Source organism: Pogona vitticeps, chromosome 5, assembly GCF_051106095.1.
Source record: "Pogona vitticeps strain Pit_001003342236 chromosome 5, PviZW2.1, whole genome shotgun sequence".
NCBI classification, from domain to species: Eukaryota; Metazoa; Chordata; class Lepidosauria; order Squamata; family Agamidae; genus Pogona; species Pogona vitticeps.
This window is the reverse complement of record NC_135787.1, coordinates 62,855,321-62,876,810: the sequence shown is the minus strand read 5'-3', so window position 1 is coordinate 62,876,810 and position 21,490 is coordinate 62,855,321. Positions and strand designations below refer to the sequence as shown.

The 21,490-nt window shown below is 38.8% G+C and overlaps 2 protein-coding genes across 2 annotated transcripts in view; both read left to right on the top strand.

The window, feature by feature from the left end:
• LOC110077906 (uncharacterized) overlaps positions 1-21,231 on the top strand; it is a gene marked incomplete at its 5' end in the record, with an annotated part of 88,092 nt that extends 66,861 nt beyond the window's left edge. Inside the window, one exon of the mRNA XM_020791487.3 lies at positions 16,715-21,231. The remainder of the gene's footprint in view (positions 1-16,714) is intronic.
• On the top strand, positions 16,849-21,081 carry LOC110077907 (melatonin receptor type 1A). The gene has a single exon (XM_073001351.2). It carries the CDS (start codon positions 16,849-16,851, stop codon positions 17,581-17,583), a length of 735 nt encoding a protein of 244 aa, XP_072857452.1. The 3' UTR covers positions 17,584-21,081.
• Positions 21,232-21,490: the final 259 nt, after the last annotated feature.

Sequence of the window (21,490 nt, the reverse complement as noted above, 5' to 3'; positions counted from 1 at the left end):
TCCCTGACTAGACCCCCCTTGCTCTGGGCACACTTGCCAAGGCTTTGCTGGACCGCTGGACAACTGGACCAGTCGTATCCCACACGCTGGACACCAATCAATGTGACAAACCCAGACCTACTGGGATCTATCACACAGTTACTAAGCTGCCACCAACCATTCCCTATAATAAGTCACACAGACCAGGGATGGATTTTTAAACAATAAAAGAATAAGGTTTATTTTAAATACAAACAGGGTAAATAAAACAATCAGGTGAATAAAATAAAGTAACGTGGCTTATTCTCACACACACAAGCATACAGTTTGGTTCACCTAGAACCTTTAACTTAAAGCACAGACCCTGAACCCATCAGTTCTGGCTAACCAACAGACCCCTGAACCTTTCAGGCTGGTACTCTGACACACAGTAGTACCCTGTCAGACACCCAGACTCCCACAACAGCTTCTTCTTCCCCAGCTGCTGCTTCGTCCCAACCCAGTGTCTCACAGTCTGTCTCAGCATCTCCCTTCACCACACAGGCATCACATATTTATACAGTACAGCCCCTCCTCCTGATGTCCCGCCTTCCACTCCCCATAGGATGGAACTTTCCCTCCAAACCCATGACAGACAGGTAACATCAGTGCTGTTATGTAACAGTGTAATGCTTCTATGTGATTTCATGGCCTTGGGAGAAAATGTCAGGGTTGCATCCACACAACCCATCACTGCAGAGAAAATTATACACTCATGAGATATAATAATGAAATCTATCAGTGCTGCATCACCTGAGTGATGAGATGTCCAAATTATGACAGCCACATCTATAATAATCAAAGGTACAGGATGATGGGTAAACCAAGAATATGATGAGTCACATCCGTGATGTGGGAGATATTGAAGAAAGGTGCAAAAAGTAGAGTTAAGGAGAATCATTTCTGCCAGTGATTTCTCTTCTGTTGGGAGATGGATGACTTTGGATACAACTTCATGAGAAAATCAACACTAAATATATGCTACCTAGGTTGTTTTGGTACTGTATGATAGGAAAACCTTCTGCAGAAGGACTTCAGGGATTACGTGTATCTACATTACATAATCACAGCAATTTTTAATTTGGTACACTGTCATGGCTCCATCCTAACAGAATTGTAGGCTTTATAATCTAGTGCTTTCATCCATTTGGTTTGGAGGCTGATTGGGGCATTGGAATGTATCCTGATTCAGTCTGGAGTCATTTATGCCCCATCTGCTTTCATTTGTATCCCAGATCCAAATGAAATTATATATTTGTAAAGTCAATAGCTGGTTGGATAGCTCAGTGTTTTAGGAATCTAACTGAGGAGCCAGAGGTTCGGAGTGTGATTTCCCACTATGCCTCCTGCGAGTTGATCCAGCCTATGTGGTCTTGAGCAAGATGCATAGTTCCAAGATGCTCCCAGAAAAAGGAATTGTAAAACCACTTCTGAATACTCCCTACCTAAAATCCCTTTTAAAGGGTCACCATAAGTGAAAATTGACTTGCGAACACATGACTATTATTATTAAAGTCAAAATACTGGAAAACCAAAATAATTGTAACTGTTTTGGTTTTGCACTGAGGTTCATGAAATATGGAAACATTCTAGATTCTAAGGAGGTGAATAAGTCTCCCAAATTTCAGACATATTTTCAGGGATTTGCATGCTGGGTGCACTTTTAAACTTTTTTTTCAAAAACCTTGGGGGCTAAAGTGATTTGTGTGCATCTGATTTTAATTATGCCTCTTATCCAAACTGATTTATAAATTCACCTTGCTTTACCCTGGAACTGAGTCTGGTCATACCGTTATAATCTGGTCATACAAACCAGTCTTATCTGAGATTGAATTTGGAATTTATCTGAGTCCAGTGGAGAGCACGCTACCTAGAAATCTCAGCTAAAGAGCTTTAGCACACTTCACTGAACTACCGCAAAGAATTCTAAAACTCCAGGAAGTTACAAATCCAAGGATTCTGTAGGATGGAACAATGGCAGTTAAAGTGCTGTGAAAGTGCTATAACTGTGTAGTGTAGATCCATTCAAAACACTCAATTTAGAAAGGCAGATAGTAAGTTACAATAGGGCTTGGCAATGTTCTTAATGAATACTGCCTACAGACGTATCTCTCAATGTTGTTTTCACTTGCATTAGGATTTTTCCCTGTGTGGTGTAGTGCATAGAGTGATGGAGAACAGGGTTTGAATCCCTAATCAGCCATGGAAACTTACTGGAGGAGTCAACCTGGAAAAAACACTCCTTAAATATCTTGTTTACCTTGAAAACCCTGTTAGAGTTGCTATAAGTTGGTTCCAACTTGACAGCATGTAACAACATAATTTTTTCAAAGCTTACGTTCTTCCCATCTTGGAGATTTAGAATTTTATCAATTGATGTTTCTTACAAGGATAAGAAGAAGAAGGGGAGGAAAATTCTCAGTGATCTGTACTGACCTAGTTCGGTTGGTTGAACATTTCCAGCATAGAGAGGACTATATTCTATCTGTAGTGCAAAAGGAAATGGATCATCCTAATCAATTCAAGAATATATTGCTATTTCATTGCCCCTTAACACCGGCTCTGCTGTAACATTATATCAGAGTAACTCTCTATAATGCAGTGTTTATTTTCCTTTTAAAACAAACCTGTCATATTGCTTTGAAACGTTTTTGTAATTATTCTTGTACAGTAATTGCTTCATGTTGAGGAGAAGATTCTAGAAGTTGATTAACATACCGATAATTTCTGTGAAACAAACTTGCAGAATATATTTTGGCATGTGGGAACTGGAAACCAAGAGTGTTGTACCTTTATTTCCCTTGTAATCCTGGGTGGCAGGTTTTTAGAAGTTATTCTATGAATCTCCAACATTATTTTAAACTTATGGAATCTTGTTGATATCGGGGTTGATTTTCACCAACTATTTTTAAGAATCCTTCATACATGGGCTGTTTAAAAGAAAAGTGAGAAATATTTGGCTTTTGAATCATGTTACACCAATTTTCTGGAGCCCTTGCCAACATAGTCAATGATATTAGGAATCTGGCAAGATATGGAGGACTGCATTTTATCCAACCCGGTTTATATGAAAGTTGCTCTAAGTATACTATATAGCATTATCATTATTCATTTCCATTAAATGTACTAATCCATGCTGATCTAGAAAACCACTCTAGATGCATTTCTCATTTTGTTCCAAAATTAAGGCGTTCCAAATCAAAATTAAGCGCCCCTAAATCTTTCTATGGAAATAATCGCATTGTCCCAATGTAGTTATAAAGATACTTAAATATGAAATATGCTTGCAGCCCTGAGGCAATTACTGTGGAAGAGTCAAACAGTGTTTGTTGAACTGAAGAAAAATAAAAGTACCTTGGAGACTAGCTGTCTCATCATTTCCCAGATGCCACCCTATCATCTGCCAAGAAGAAATACATTTATCAAATAAAATATGATGCCATATTATTATGATGTGTCCTCGGGCTCCTACTAGCACATTTGAAGTGTCTAAATGTCATAATAATGCACTTCCCTGAGGTGACATTCATTACAGTTGTAGTCAGCCTTATCCTATGCAGTAGTTTTCAGCAAGTTGCCTTATGATCTGTGTTTGAGGAGCAGTTGGTGGAATTCCCAAGAGGAAAACCTCCAACCACTTGTTCTGTACTATGGCATGCTGCAGAAGATAGCATCCAAAAACTCCAGTGCCTGCCACAGAAGGAGCCCAGAGAAAACTATGACAGAAATAAGCTATAACTAACCTTGCATTATCCAACTTAACTACAGAAAAGACAGAGAGTGATTGCTGGTCAAAAGATGCTTGCATTGGCAAAGTAATAACAGCAATTGTCCTATTAGGGCTTTATTTTTATTTTTAAAATAATAATCTTGGATCTCAAAAGTCATCTAAACCACTGGTTCTTAACCTTGGGTTACTCAGGAGTTTTGGACTGCAACTCCCAGAAGCCTTCACCACCAACTGTGCTGGCTGGGGTTTCTGGGAGTTGCAGTTCAAAAACATCTGAGTAACAAAGGTTAAGAACCACTGATCTAAACTAACCCTCTGCCAGTTTAGGAAATTCAATACTACAGGCCCTCAGATAAGTTGTCCACCAGGCTCTCCTTAAAAGCTTCTAACAACAAAGAGTCCAATACCTTACAAAGTGGTCTGCTTCACTTTCAAAGACCCCATCCAAACTCGAAGTTCTTCTTCCTGTTTAGTGAATATGCTTTTCCTTATAATTCAAACCAGTCCTCATCTCTGTATTTGATCTATCAGGCATATAACAGCCTTTCAATTTAATTTGTGCATGTGTTTGATAAATGACCCACATACAACACTGAAACAACATCAAATCAAATAAATTTATTGTCATTGTAAGTATATACATAGTATACCCATACAACGAAATTCACACAGACACCCAGAGACCAGACCCCCATGCACACACATAAAAAATCCCCAAACACTCCCCACCCACTAGAAATCCTCCACTAATACACCAAAAATCCCCCACTAAGAACATGCTCATTGCATAGAAATACACAGGCTGAATAAACTTCTGGAGGTGAATTGCTTCAAGATATGAAATCTCCATAGACATTATCTGTTGCATGCCGAGTGTGCAACAAGTGATGACTATGGATTTTTTTTTTTACTTGAGACAATTTGTCTCCAGAAGTTATGTCTTTTGTATAGCAGCACAATGAGATTTCAGTCAAAGGATCATATCTTAGATGAAATGTACTAAAAGGCAATCTTGGACTGGGCAGTGATGGTGGTTAGGTAATGTAGAGGTCTGAATGGGCTAAATCCAAATTTAGTCATAATTAAACTAGACCCACACAGTTAGGGCATGAGGGACTACCTCCTCTCACTTTTTGATCTGGCAGTGCAAACACCAGCCATGCATGCTGTGATTCTGGCCACAATGTTAAGGTCTACCATGTCCTCAAAATGGACCCTCCCAGGCAACAGCTGTTTGAGTTTCTCCCTGATTCATAGTGATGTTTGTTAGCAGAAGATGGGAAATGGGCAAATAATGTCATGGCCTTCAGATGGAGCGTGTCAAAATGTCTTCTGAAGAGCACAAGGTGGGGTGATCTCAATCTGGGGAGCCTTTTGCACATGCCTACTTTAAAGGTACTGTGCCTTACGTAATAATTATGTAGATAATTCAATGCTGAGAATAGTCAGCCCTGGGTTGTCTTAACTTATATGTAGTTACTATCCCAGACTTTTCTTTCTATTTTTAGCTCCCTAAATGGAGAATTTCCATGTTGTTTTTCTGCTTTGTTAGATTTTCTTAAATAATGGAGCAGGTCTGTAGGCTCTAGATGCATAGCTAAAAAAAGGATGGTGAACCTAAAATCAAGGTTCAGAGGGAGACCAGCTGAGTTCTTGCTTAATATTTAAAATGAAACTATTTTTAGCTGTTTATATATAGCCCTCTGACTTATTTAAGGCACCCCTCCTTTTTTCTCCTTGTATTTATTTTTGGAGACATGGTGGCTGTTTATATCTATGCTAAGGCAATGCCTATCTTGTGGTGCATGAGAGTCAAGTGTTTAGAATGGAGTAGGGAACCTTTTGTTTTGGCTGACAACTCCCATAAACCTTTGTGTGTTCGGTCATCTCAGTTGGAGTTTCTGGGAGATGAAATTAAAAATGTCTGGAGGGCCAAAGATTCTGCATCCCAGCCTCATGTATGATCAACATCAGCACAGTGCAAATTGTTAGCATTTCTTAACGGTTTAGCAGAGTAATTCGCAGTCCAGAAATAACTCACGCACAGTCCAGCAGCATTTCCTTCAGCAACGTGTATTTACAGCAGTATTTACAGCATTCTGGCAGCATAACGTGTAGAAGTTATCTTCAAGCAGGAAGATACAACTGAATGTACAATTCGCACTTATATACACATACAGAACCAATCAGATTACTGGTTGCATCATCCCTGAGTTGCATCAGCACTGCTGAGTCATCCTGACTCAGTTTTAACACACCTGATCATTATGGCTTCTCATTAATACACTCCATTCTGCTCAGGCCTGTAGTTTTCCTTGACACAAACCAAAGTAGATTGTTTGGCTTCCATGGGCCATTGTTAAGGAACTCCAGAAATCCTTGTCTTCCACACTGCACCAGCTGTCTCTTGCCATATCCACTTCTTAGCACTTCTTAGCGCTGTTCTAAGACCACAGATGCCTACAATCTAGTCTCAGGTGCCACTAGGTTCATGTTGTAGCAGTAAGGTCAACAGGAGGGCAAAATATAGTACTAGATACTTAAGTAAAAGCAGAAAAGTGCAAACTTCTGATGAGTGGCTGGCTTCTGATCACAGTGGGAGAATGTCACCCCAAAAGTTCCCAGCAATGTCCTTTGGCCAGAAGCTTTCAGGGCTCTGATCTGTTAACTAGTTCGCTGAGCATGGATTTTACAGGTAAGATTGAAAAATGTATGTGTTACATGGCATTTTCCAGATAAATATATTTTATTTTCTTAATTTTTTTAAGCAAATAAAGTAAGATTAATATGGACATTTCTGAAATGGTGAAGTGGAGAATGGTGTGAATCAGTGGACAACCAAAAAGATATAATCATTGTATTCAGGGCCAAGTGACACATTGACTGTAATCTGGTTGCGCAGTTACACATGTGTAATGCAAAGCTGTGGAAACGAACAGTAGAAAAACATCGCAGAAGGGTGGAAGTAATCTCAACAAGCACTTCTGCAAGTGTGTTGTGCAACACTACCAAAGTAAACTGCATGTCCATTGTGCAACCTTGATTACATGATTGTGAACCACAGGATCCATTGTGCAACTGTGATGTGAACTACAAAAAAACATGATGTGAACCATGCAATCAATTGTGCATTACTGTTTGCCCAGGCATAAGGCCTGATACACCTCCAGCAAGCATACCTTTATATTAAGCTGAGGTGAACAGGACTGCAGTCATTCTGTCCAGTGAGTAAAACTTCCCCTTGACTTTTGCCATACTCACTAGTACGTAAATGTGCCAGACCCCTAAATTGACTAGCAGTAGTGAATTACAGACCTTAAAGGCTTCTGCTTAGTCCCAAAGATAGGGGGAACAATAGGAAACTTTAATCATTACAGATTAGAGGCTGTGGCTGATGATGTTATCAGCCTTACACATATGGAGCTATGTCAACAGTATTCTGACTATTATCTAACCTGGCAATATGTGTTGGTGGGGGTAGACATAAAGATGTAAGGATAACTGTCAGCATTGACACTTTTTATTAGCAGATATAATCTACATTTGCTAAAGTGCTAGCATATTCATTTTAATGCATTATGAAGTATTTGAGATTATCTCAAGGGCAAAAAAGTCTGTCTCCGCACCTTTCTTTTTAACACTGCTAAATGCATAAGTGAAGCTATGTATTATTTAGTTAATGACTCAAAAAAATCTCTGAATTGGACACTCTAGAGCGATGTGGTAGAAGATATTAAAAAAGGAGAACACATTTCTTCTAACATTAATTACTTAGATGCAATGTGAATAATGCAGTCATATTTATTGAAAGTTAAGCACAATCTGCTAATCTCTGATGGCACTTCTCCTTTTATCTTATAGGTGCTATTAAAAGAATCAGTCGATCAATTGATTGATCAATAAATAAGACAATCAACTTGATTTCTTAATATCCCACCTTTCTCCCACTGCAGAAACCAAGGCAATTAGCTCACAGCAGGAATTAAAAGTGATAAGAGCCAGAACCAGATGGCCAGAATCCAAGCATGCCAGTGTAAGCCATAGTGGCATAAAATTCAGAAGCGAATTTCTGTTAGTTTTGTAGTCAACAGGGCATTTGATGGTGTTTGTCATATCACAACATGCATGGCAGCAAATGCCTATGCTGACTTTTATACTAGCAGCAATTCACTGCTGAGATTTATGTCAGTGAATTATTCTCATGGGCATAAATAGCAGGATTCCGGCTACCAAGTTATAAAGCAAAGCAACGTGTGCTGCTTATATAACCAGCCCAAAGAGTGCTTAAAGCCCTCTTTGGGCAGTTTACAATTTTTGTTATGCCCCGTCCCCAGCAAGTTGGGTACTCAATTAATCAACCTTAGAAGGATGGAAAGTTACATCCACCTCGAGCCACCAACCTTAGCCTAGGATTGAACTCAGGCCATGAGCAGAGTCTTCACTGCAGTATTGTAGTTTAACCACTCTGCCACAAGTATTGTTTAATACTTAAAGGAAGCATCACTACCTGCAGCTGCCACCAGTTTTAGGCTTCTTGTTCTTTATAGGAACTAACTTCTCTCTTAGACATAAAAACTTTATATTTATTCCTTGCTGCAAAATTGCTGACTGTAACAGAAAACTGGTAAATGCTGTGCACTATCACAATGATTGCCTAAGATTTGGCAGCAGGCAAACTGATTGCCAGGTTAAAGCTCTAAAAAACAGTAATTCTATAAACACTTTCTCTCAAACTTGGTCTTCATTCCTAGAATACGTCAATAATAATATACTAATGCAATGGTTCCCAACCTTTTTCAATCCGTGAACTGGTTCAGCGGGGGACGGCATCCATGTGTGCGTGGGCAGGGCATGTCTTCTTCCATGCATAGGTGGGGCATCTGTGTGTCCATGGGTGTGGTGCGTGTACATCGGTGTGTGCATGGGGGCATACATGTGTGCATGGAGGGAGGTGCAGGGGAGCGGGAGAACTGTCTCCGCAGCCCAGTCCTGCCAACGCCACAGCCTGGTACCGGGTTGCAGATGGGGGTTGGGGACACCATGCAGATTCTTGGAAGCATGTTTTTATTAGAGGTGAGCTTGTTTGACCACAGTTAGCACAGGCTTGGATCAAGAGGTTTAAGATGTTTTATTTTTGTCCAATTTGTTTTATTTTTGTTACATGTTTATTTAATTTTTTTTTAAAAAAAGCAAAACCCATCTAATAGCATAACAGGTAAGGAAAAAAAAATACAGCAGACCCCCTAGCCTGGGAGCAGCTACTGAAAAGGCTCTTGTATCCTCACTGAACAAGCCTATGAGGTATGATAGCACGAGTAGTTTGTAAACTGGAACAGGGTAGTACCTTGTGGCAAAATTTCAGGGGTCATTTATTGGGTGGAGGGATGGAGAGAAAGGACTCTCTCAAAGACCTTAAAACCAGGTACAAGATACAATCCCCTATATGTCATGCTTGAGCAGCAAGGTTTTTAAAAGTTGCCTAAGGAGCAAGATTTTTCACTAGGAGACTCCATGGAGTTACTGAACAGCAGCCTTCCAACATTTGTCTGGAGTTTGTTGCAGTGGTGTGGACTGGGGTTCAAAGGATGTTCCTGAAGTGAGAGTACCCTACCACTCCATACGAGTAGAAGGGAATGGAAAAACCCAGCATGGTTTTATTATTGTCAGGAATTTACCTGATTCTAACAGAACAGTTAAAGTATTGGTGCTGTCCAAAGGGAGCAGTTAGAGCTACAAAATTGCCTTCAGAACTACATGTGGTGGATGACATATGTGCTACACACCCTGCGCTGGTCTGCAAGCTGTGATAACCACAAGTTCTCTCTTTTGGGCTCAGTAGGAAAGTTAATATTCTTGTTGCCAAGTAACACAACATATTTTTCTCACGTTATAGAAATGAGTACAACAGGACACAGATGTAGGTGTAAGAGCGAGGCAGAACTGCTCTTACACTTTTAGAAGCTGATAGGAACCCCTTTTCAGGGCCAGAATCATGCAGTAAAAAGCCAGCATTGTTGCTAGTATTGTGATTTCAATCTTAGTCATTCCAATACAGTACTATTTCCAGGAACCTCTAGATATTTTGTTTTATTTTGTTTTTCTGTGAGGCATGTCAGTAATTGTTTAGGAAAGTTATATCTTGGATTATTTCTAGACTGGAGGTGTTATGGGCGGGGTGTAAGCATAAATAAATAAATAAATAAATAAATAAATAAATAAATAAATAAATAAATAAATAAATAAATAAATAAATAAAGTGATGTTGACAATGGAATATTTTTGCATTTTATTGAACAGTGCTTTGAATGCTAGATTTGTAAACTGAGTCATTAGAAATTGGATAATTAACTTGTTGCTATTAATGTTTAAAGTTGAAAATATTTAATTCACCAAATTCGTGCTTTCAATCTGTAAATTATATTTGTTTCCCGACTGGAAATATTTGGGCTTATAGGGTTCTTTTATCATTGACTTTGAATGGCACATTTGTCATGGAGCCCTTCAAATGTGCTGTTCTTGATGTTTGAAAATCACCTTCCCATATGTTGCACTTTTAAAATACGTTGTTAGGTGTCATCAAATAGGCTCCGACTTACTGTAATCCTATTAATGAGTGATCCCCAACCTGACCTCAACAGCCCTGCTCAGCTCTTGTAAACTCAAGCCTATGGGTTCCTTTAGGGAGACGATCCATTTTATATTTGGTCTTCCTCTTTTCCTGCTGTCTTCCACCAGCTTTCACACCTGTACATGGTGTTCAGAAATACAAGAGTATGGATAGATTATCTTGGTCTCCAGTGACACTCTCTTACACGTTTCTAATTCCTTCATTGCTACTCTTCCGAGTCTCAGTCTTTTGATTTCTTGGCTGCAGTCCCATTTGGATTGATAATTGAAGGTATATAAAGCCTCTCACTATTTGAATTTCTTCATTGTCAACATTAAAGTTGTGTAGTTCTTCTGTAGTCATGATTTTTGTCTTCTTAACATTCAACTTCAACATTCAAGTGCCTGTTTGGCACTTGTTTCTTTCACTTTTACTTAGAGTCATTTTAAGTCATTACTCGTTTCTGACAATAGGATGGTGTTATTTGCATATCTTAAATTATGGATGTTTGTTCTACCTATTTTCACTCCTCTTTCATCTGAATCTAGTTAGGCTCTCTGTAAAATATGTTCTGCATACAGATTGAACAGATAAGGGAATAAAATGCAGCCTTGGCTGACACTTTTGCCTATAGGAAACCATTCTGTCTCTCCATATTGTGTTCTAGTGGTAACCTCTTATCCGTGTGTACAGGTTACACATCAGGACAATCAAGTGCCAAGACACACCTACTCCATTACTCTTATTAGTCCATTACTCTATCTACCACACTACACTGGATCCCCCCTTCAAAATATATGGATCCCAAATCCTATATAGCAGTTATTCATTATAGTTATCAGGATACGACAGAGGTGAAAAATATAAGATTGTAGAAAATTATTCGATCTAAAATAGGGGATCTCATTTCCTTACCCATGAATCACTAACTACACTATACAGACACTAATTTTATACCATTTGTGAATACACTTCATTAGCATAATCCTATAAGGAGCTTTGACAGTGTATATAGATCTAATACAAACCTTCTCTCCCCTCCCCAGTCTTCCCCTTCTGTACACATATTCAGGTCACAGCAACCAGTTCCAATTTCATTCATCAGTACTTCAATGGGATATCCACACAAGAGAAGATAATGCTGGCTTCAATGTCCCATAGATAATTTTTGAAAAATGCTTCCTGAATTTGCATTTGGAGCAAAACCAGCAGCCTCTGTGGAAGATGAAGCTGTGATTATTTGTATGGTCCCTCCTTAAAGGTCTTGGAGACAGCTGGAGATAGGAGAAAACTGTTCTATTCGCCTTGTTGCAGCAGGAAGAAATTGGAAAAATAAATTTGCAGTTATACAGCTACGTTTATAGTTTCATGACCTTGTTCTTGTCTTTAAACTGCCAAAGGTTTCTTTAGTTCTGAGCACCATCCGTCTTGGTATTTGGTGGGATTTCACACACATACTAACATACACATCCAGAACTCTTCTATGCAAAGATGAAACCTGGACCCATCAAGTGCTCCCTCACATAGAGCAGTTGCATTGTGAATGCACGGGAAAATCACCTTCAGAAATGTTCCAAATGTATGGAGTGAAGATGTGGCAACCAGTCATGACTGGTGCACGGTAACAGCTTCTGCTTTTCCCACTGCAATGCTTTTGGTGATTGATGGGCACCACCCAGATATTTTAGAGCAATCATGCATCTTTGCATCCCTTAAATTTGCATCCAAATCAGCCTAAACACAATGGGTTGTATCCAGACTTTATAATGCTCAGAGTCAACTCATTTAAATTCACTGACATTTTTATTTTATTGAGCCTGTCCATAAAGCATAGTTAAATCTGGATCCAACCCAGAAGTCCGTTAGTCATATTAGATTTTGGCCCATGGGTGACAAAAATGAAAATCATTACTGATGTTAAGAGTCTGCACGTTTCAAAAAGTGAATAGCTTAGATAAATGAAGAAAAACAAGCTAATCATTTTCACTATCATAACAAATGAGGTTTACACAGCACACAGTACTTCAAATATCTATCAGACAGCATTTAAACTGTGTTGTTTATTAGTGATTATTACAGATACTGAAGTGAGCAGTAACATACTGCCTGCAGTTGCTGAAATCCAAAGCTTTCAAAAAGGCTTTAAGAATTCAGATGCATTTCAGCACATAGTTTCTTCAAAAACAGGTTCAAAACCTAGTGATCTGGACCTGATAAAAAGGTATTATTATTATTATTATTATTATTATTATTATTATTATTATTATTATTATTATTATTATTATTATTATTATTATTATTATTATTATTATTATTATTATTATTATTATTATTATTATTATTATTATTATTATTATTATTATCATCATCATCATCATCATCATCAATATTAATATTAATATTAATATTAATATTAATATTAATATTAATATTACGACTACGGCGACTACTACTACTATTACTACTACTATCAAATGTTGTTCTTTTGTGGAAAAGGTGAAAGTTAGCCAAATTGCCACTACTTATCGGGTCTTTGCAACAAAAAGAGAAAATAATGTATTTTATGTTTTCCCTTATGCTATAAGAAAATTTCCCATAACTTCTGTCATCAACTTCCTTTGCTTTTGCATATTTATTCCTGTCATTGCACTAGATCAAACTTTAGCAAGGTTCCCTAAAACCAAACATCTGCCTGATTGTAGAGTATCTGTCCTTTTTTACTTGAGAGAACATCTGCCATATTTCATCTCTGCTGAAGATCTCCCTCTTTCTTAAAAAACCAAGTGTCATCTGTTGATTCATTCTGCATGTAATGTTCACCAACTGCCACTTGTTCAGGCAGTTCAGGAATCTGTTTGAAAGCCTGATTAGAAAAAAAAATAAGATAGACCATTAAAAAAAACACTAGCGTATTTATGAAATTCAATAATTTATTTAAAGGGAATATTGTCAATGACTGTTACTTACTTACATGCCATCAAGTTGGATGGTGACCCTTACCAGGGTTTCCTAGGTATATTCTGAAGTAGTTTACCATTTCCTTCTTCTGTGGGTGACCTGGGGCTCTGCTGTTTGCCCAAAGCAACACAGGTTAGCGCTTGTCCCCAGAATCACAGCAGGAAATCAAACTCCCAAAATCATGGATTTAGTTCCCATAGAGCCAAAGGTTTTTGGTTTCACTACTGATTTACCTCAATGTTAAGAGTAAACATGGGTAAAGCATAATTTGCACAGGATAATTCTGAAAATATTTGCAGCAAATAGACCATTTAATCCGTAGCGCAGCATGTCCTCCATCAGGTCAAAATGCTTTTTGCATTCCCTACAGTTGTTTGGTTTGGTTTGGTTTTGTTGATCATGTCACAGACTCTGGACAGAGCCTGCTGAAATGTACCTTAAATGGCATTGAGTGGGTCAGTCTCAATCTGTACGAGCAGTGTTTGGGTATGGAATGAGTACTCCATACGTTGTCTAGTCCAAACACCACATAAGAATCATTCTGAAAGTGGATCTCTTCCCACCAGATGGAGGGGGCTTTCCTGGCTTAATGGCCCAGCTTTGAGAGCCAGCTATAACTTTACAGCCTTGAAGGTGGGTTTTGGGAGATATTACCTTAGTCTCTATTCCATCTGGGTCACATTGAGCTTTTATAGCATGGCCCATTAGTAGCGGCTCCACGCAGTCACTTGGCTAAGTCTGTGGACTAACGTGACAGCTTCTACCACAGAGTAGAGCTCTCCTGCCTGCGTTACAAAAATAGAGCCTTGTAAAAATTGCTAAATAATGTAGAGAGTGAGACCTATTTTTAGATGAGAGGAGATGTTGCAGCACACGTGCGTGCTCCTGAAATGTACACTTTGGTTTGAAGCCATTCACATTCTCTTGCATGACCACCTGCAGTACCAGATGTAATTTGCTAATCAGGAGTAAATCCCATAGGCCCTTGTCACATAATTAAAATTTAATATGCAGATGAATTTTCTTTCTTTCTCTTTGCAACTTCACATCAGGTTTATATATAGAACCTGGATTCTAAAATAGAGATTTCACATCAGAAGGAGATCGTATCAAGCGTGAAAAGAATAAAGTTCGCTAAGAGTCATCGGAGTTCATGCAGTGTTCTGGTCTTCTGTCCATGGTTGTTTGCTGTGCCAGTTCAGAGGCTAAGCTAAAGGCAGGTACCTTGATCAAGCTTTAGTCATGCAGAGTTAAAGCATGACTAGCTGAGCCAGGTGGTGCAGGTGACTGTGTATACCTACTGGTTTTGCAGCTGCTGCTGTCTTAGCTGTATTGCATTGATTTTAGATGAATGAGCATCTGAATGTGCAAAGCAGATTACACACAGACTATGTGCAACTAGACCCATAGCTGGGAACGTATTTTGCTGTATTACAGTGTGGGGTGGGTCAAAAATGGGGATAAAAAGTACTAGCAACACTTAGCTTAAAAGCTGTGGTTGTCAGTCAGCTGACTCTTGGGAGAAGTATTTTGGCCTCTTAAGCTGGGAGGAAAAGTGACTGGGAGAAGTACATGAAAACTAGAGAAAACACCGAACAGTGGCATTGTGAGGAAGAGGAGACTGGTGTTTGGAGACCTTCAGAGGACTGGATTCAGATTCTATGTTGGAAATTGAGCACTAAGATATCTATCATGTGATCTACACATGTGAGGTGGTGGGAAACACAGATTGTTAGATGGGCTGAAATGCGTATTCCCTGATTATTACTACTATCGAGTGCCGTCAAGTCAATTCAGATTTATGGTGACCCTTTTCAGGGTTTTCTAGGTAGGGAGCACAAATAAGCGGTTTTCTATTCCCTACTTCTGGGGGTATCCTGGGGCTGTCCTGCTTACCCAAGGCCACACAGGCTGGCTCTTCAGGGATATAGAATGAGCATTTGAACTTTCAACCTCTGGCTCCATAGCCAGATACCAAACTCACTGAACTATCCGGCCAGCTGCCCCTTCTAGTCTTGTGTAAATTTATGTTTAGGTCGCTACTCTTCGGTGTCTTTTCCCCCCCACCCCTTCCTGTCAAGTAGCGTTCTATTTTTTTTTGCATTTAGAGAGAGGCAGACATAGGTTTGTTCATGATGGCTTTAGGAAGCCTTGCACGCACAGAAGCCAGCATGAGGGGTTCTGCAAAAAAGTTTAGGGACCATGAATAATGCTTTAAAACAATTGAGCATCTAGAATTTTGGTGGTAAATGAAAAATGAATTTCACATGAAAAAAGTTTGTCTCATCAACATAATATGACATATTACTATAGATGTAATATGTATACACAGATCTTGAAGTGTACCAATAATCCTGCTTGTTTTCATATTTCAAGAGAAGCCACAGAGGAAATAAAACTGGCTGTGAATGTACTAATATTAATGTTTGGTGTTTTTTTGTTTTTTGGAGAAATGTTCAGTTGGATTATTAAGGCAACTTAATAGGAGGCAGGTTTATTATTATTAAGGCACTCTTGGGTGGAAGAGTGGGATACTAATTTTAAAAATAAATACAATAAATATATGGTCATTTATATAGAGAGGGGGGGAGAGGGAGAGGGAGGGAGAGAGAGAGATGGGCACAAATCGCCAAACCAGCAGTTTATGCTAGTTCAGTCAAAGAGGTGTTCAGAACTTCCCAGCCCCGCCTCATCCAGCAGGTGCTCACTCAGAGGAAGCGCCCAGAGGAGGTGGGGCAGGGAAGCCAGGGTGCTACCTCTGAGTGGGTGCTAACCAGAGGAGGCAGGGCTGGGATGCAATGAACACCTGTTCCGCTGAAGGACGAACCAGCACAAATCACTGGTTTTGCAGTTTGTGCCCATCTCTACTTACAAATAAATTAATAAGAGTGGTATTTTAAGGATTTTCTGGCTCTTTGTTGCCTTTGTGAAATGAGAATTAACTGGATGTCCTACAAGGTCTTCCCGCTCATATGAAAATCTATATTTTTTAGGAGGTGGGCATATATGACTGGATCTGCAAAAGTAATGGATTGAAGTTGTAAAAAAGACTACCAGACTGTTATTGCTAGTGGTTTAGATTTTATTCTAAAAATGACCTCCTATGTAAATATGACCATCACCAAGCAAAAGAAGTCTACTGCAGACAGAAAATGAGCATATCAGGGAGAAAGCTAGTTATCTGTTTATAAGGCAGTATTACCACAATCCCCTCACATCCATAACATCACTCTTAAATAGTATAGACCACAGTATCATCTTGAAATCTTAACACCTCATTCTGTATTGACAGGATGCTATTTCTGCCATGTGCAAAAGCTGTGTGACAGATCAGTATGATTGATGTTCAGCTGGGATATAGCTTTAGTTAATTTATCAATCTCTCTATGTTTATTTTCCAGGAAATGTCTTTGTTGTCAGTCTAGCTGTTGCTGACCTGGTCGTGGCCATCTACCCGTATCCTCTGGTCCTGACATCTCTCTTTCACAATGGCTGGAACCTGGGCTATGTCCACTGTCAAATCAGTGGGTTTCTGATGGGCCTGAGTGTTATTGGGTCCATCTTCAACATTACGGGCATCGCTATTAACCGATACTGCTACATCTGCCACAGCCTCAAGTATGACAAGTTCTACAGTGATAAGAATGCGTTGTTCTACGTCGTCCTTATCTGGGTCTTGACATTTGTTGCCATTGTGCCAAATCTTTTCGTTGGATCCCTTCAGTATGATGCCAGGATCTACTCTTGTACCTTCTCCCAGTCTGTGAGCTCTGCCTATACAATTGCAGTTGTGTTTTTCCATTTCATGCTCCCTATCGCCATTGTTACATTTTGCTACTTGAGGATATGGATCCTTGTCATTCAGGTGCGGAGGAGGGTCAAACCTGACAACAAACCCAAACTAAAGCCGCACGACCTTAGGAACTTTATTACCATGTTTGTGGTCTTTGTACTCTTTGCCGTCTGCTGGGCACCTTTGAACTTGATAGGCCTTGCGGTGGCTGTTGACCCAGAAACAATAACACCCAGGATTCCTGAATGGCTGTTTGTTTTTAGCTACTACATGGCATACTTCAACAGTTGCCTTAACGCTATCATATATGGACTTCTGAACCAGAATTTCAGACGAGAATACAAACGAATTATTGTGACAATTTGTACAGCAAGAGTTTTCTTCCAGGACAGCTCTAATGATGCAGTCGACAGGATGAAAAGCAAACCCTCACCCTTGATCACAAACAACAATTTAGTGAAGGTTGACTCAGTGTAACAAGAAAGAAAGAAAGAAACCTTGTTGCTGACAATTGAAATGCACGCTGGTGTGTGACATTCAAAGGCTATGTCTGTTTTTTAGCCACATGGTTCATGTTCTACAGTGGAACACCGAGATCCTCAGATGTACAAAATGCACTCAGATGAGGTTATGTGCACAGTATTTTTGAGCCAAAGTAAAAGTTTTTACAGTAAGATCCTCCTATTGCACTACATATTTGGTTGCATACAGTGGGCATGATCCAACCAAAGTAAAATACCTATGTCCTATTGATGGCAGTAGAATAGTTGAGCATTGAGTCAAATCTCTCTCACAGAACTCAATGAGACTAAAATGCTTTTCTTTGGGTAACACCCAGTGACTCACTGGTAGAACTTCAAACTTACAATGCAATCCTAGTTCTACCTTCTCAGAAGTAAGGCTCACTAAAATCAGTGGGGCTTACTCCTAGATAAGTAGATAAAGGATTGCATTTATAGACTGTTATAGAATTACAGAACAAATAGTCGACAATGTTTCATTTAATTTAGAACAGTAATAGAAATGGGTTGAAGCTAGTTGAGACACGTTATATGGATTTAAATTTAAAATAAAATCACCAACCTGATCATCCCCAACTGTTATCTAATTTTGTAAAGCAAGATTCTGGTAGCAGCATACCCCACTAAAAGTGGCTTTTTCTAAAATGAACAAGTGGATCTCATACATATTTGTAACTATTAATTCAAGAAATAGGTATACCAATAAAACCAAGGGGATACCTGTAAATTTTCATATGATATATGCATCAATAAACTACAGAATGACAAACTAAAGAGCTTCAAATTATAGAGATACATACATCCTGAGGAGAGGTAAGTGATAACACACACACACACACACACACATACACACACATACATACACACACACACACATACTGTTTCAGGCATCTTCAGAGCTTGGATGTAGCTACTTGCAAATAATAAATTACAGTGGTGCCTCACTAGACAGTTACCCTGCATGACAGTTTTTTCGCTAGACATTGACTTTTTGCGATCGCTATAGCGATTTGCAAAACAGTGATTCCTATGGTGGAATTTCGCTGGACAATGTTTGGTCCCTGCTTCACAAACGGATTTTCACTAGACGACGATGTTGACAGCTTCCTCCGCGCTCGCAAAACAGTGGTTTTCGGGACCTAAGCTTCGCAAGACAGCAATTTAAACAGCTTATCGGCGGTTCGCAAAGCAGCTTTCCTATGGCTGATCTTCGCTAGACAACGACGATTCTTCCCCATTGGAACACATTAAACAGGTTTCAATGCATTCCAATGGGGAAATGCTTTTCGCTAGACAATGATTTCACTAAACAGTGATTTCAGTGGCACGGATTATCATCTAGCGAGGCACCACTGTATTTCCTTTTCCACCCCAAATAAAGGCATAACTTATAATATTGCAATTGCAATACAACAAAGGATGCCTTCACTTTTTAAAGGAGCAACTGTTAGTTTTATAGTTAAAAAGTTGTGTGACCTCACTAGATAGGTGTATTTTGTACCTCAGATAATCAGAACTGTCTTTTAAAAAATTAACAGTTAACTATACTGGCTACTTTGGAGTAATAACAAAGTAAAGAGTTACTTTTTAAAACCCATAGCAGAGTGACAAACTCCTCCGTGAGACTTGGAACTGTGATCTATTACATTTTTTAGAGCTCTGTCCATGTGTGAGGAAACAGGTGATTGACACTGAAATCACAAAGGATAAAAGGCCTTTTGTGCCCCGCTGGTGAGAAATGGTGAAGTCAATGGGTAATTGTATCTCTTTCCAGGAGCAGCCCTTCTGCACCCCCAACATCTACTTTTCAATATGCTGAAGAGCTACTACAGTTCTTGCTTGTTTTGAGATCTGGGGTATTCACACAACTTTCCCTCGTGCCCTCTTTGCTATGAATGCCCAGCAGATAGTGGAAATATTTGAATATCTTGCACCAATGAAGATGGCACTTCATGTTGGAGAAACACAGGAATTAGCAACTTCTAGTCATATCTCACAGATCATTGCCTTCTTACCAATGGCTATGCTCTTTTAGGTAGAGAGAGAAGCCATGTGGGGGGAATGCCAAAACGGCAATGTTTAATTCAGTTCAGTAGAAGAGTTAACCCCAAGGTGTCTCCAAGTCTCCCTTTCAAATTCTTCTGTTAGAGATCCTTCTTTGGTGAGAGATGTTCAGTGTGGAAATAAGCTGCTACATAAATTCGAAAGGAACACATTTCCCAGCTTGTGACTTTTTAGTGAGCCACTGTCGTAGTCCTTATAATCTCAAGCATGGTCAACAATGCCCTGTATAAGTTCTTTAAATCATCTCCGGGGTGGGAGGGGGATAGTTGAAACTTTTGTTGATGTAAGTTACAATTGTACAGTGTAGTGAAACACTTTAGATAACAATGCCTTCAGAAGTGCTGAGTATTTATCCTATTCTATAGACTAGGCAGAGTGTCCAAAATAGCTCTTATTTCCTGAGGGACAATATTCCTGTACAATTTTAATGTAGCTCATCAGGCAAATTAAAATACATTCATGTATACTTGAAACTTGGCATTCAGTCTGCTGAATTGGTGTTTTATCTTTAAAAAAAATAGTCTTGTTTGTTAGTAGCTCACTTTTATGTTTGTGGTGGTATTAAAAGCAGCAGCAACAAGCACCACCTCCTTATGTCTGAACAAGCCAGTGAATGAAGTTCTCAAGGCACTCAAGTCGTGTTTGTTTACACTCAAAACCATTCTTGCTACTCAAGCCACTGTGTAAAGTGATCAGTGTTCTTCTATTATGATATCATGTGGCATGAATGGCCAAATAAATTTTGTATCACAGCTTCCTTCACTGTGATTCCATCCTTCAAGGATGCTTAGTTGCATATTGGCATTGCTTTGTCAGGTAGTGATAATCCGAACAAACAAGGGTAGCCAGACGACCCAATTTTAATCGTACAGTATATGGATTTGCGCCAGTTACATTCTTACAAAAAGAAAACTTGCCTTACTTAAACAATATTATGACTAAGAATATAATTATATTTTATAATGCATCTGACAAGGTAGCATAAATGTAGTTTTAGTAGCTTGATCTGTATTTAGTATATTTTTAAGAGGTTTTACATTTCCCCTCTATAAACTGAAAGATCAAATTGACAGGTTTATGCTTTGCTCAGACTAGTATATATCAGCCAGAGTCAGTTCTTGGAGGAACTGTGTGATCAAGTATGTGTTTACTCATAAGTAAATCCACGGGCATTAAATGAGGCTCTCTTCCAGGGACGTGGGTATTGGGTTTCAGCCTGAAATCTTTAAAACTATAATTCTCTACCCATTTTCTTCAAAGTAAGCGCTGTGAAATGCAATGTGACTTGCCTATGAACAGACATGTATACCATTGTACTGTAAAATATACTTTGATTTCACTTGTGAAAATATCATTTGCTATATGCAATAAAAACATACATTATGCCAAAGGTCTATATTTTGGTTAAAAGGCCAGGTGTTAAAATGGGTAGCATTTTCAGATTTAGTATTTTAAAATATTTGTATTAAATATAAGGCCACAGAAAATATGCATGTTGGTGATGTTAACAAGCTGCTAAATATAGCAATAATTTGAATGACTTGTCTATTCTTTCTGAACTCTTTATTTGTGTAATTTTTTTAAAAGTCTCCAAATTATTGGATATGACCAACTGAATGAAATCTTTTTAAAAAGCTATTTTCCTGAATTATTCATACTACTTTATTGAAGGTGCTTGCAAAGCAGCAATGTATTAACCATTACCTGGCATTTAACTAGTCATTTGAAACATAGGTTTTGGCTTACATTTTTTTTCAGAAATCAGATTCATTTGATCCCTGAACCACCTCTTAAGAAAT

Excerpts from the sequence above, each read along its gene's own strand:
- LOC110077907 (XM_073001351.2), top strand. The coding sequence starts at position 16,849 with ATGGGCCTGAGTGTTATTGGGTCCATCTTCAACATTACGGGCATCGCT.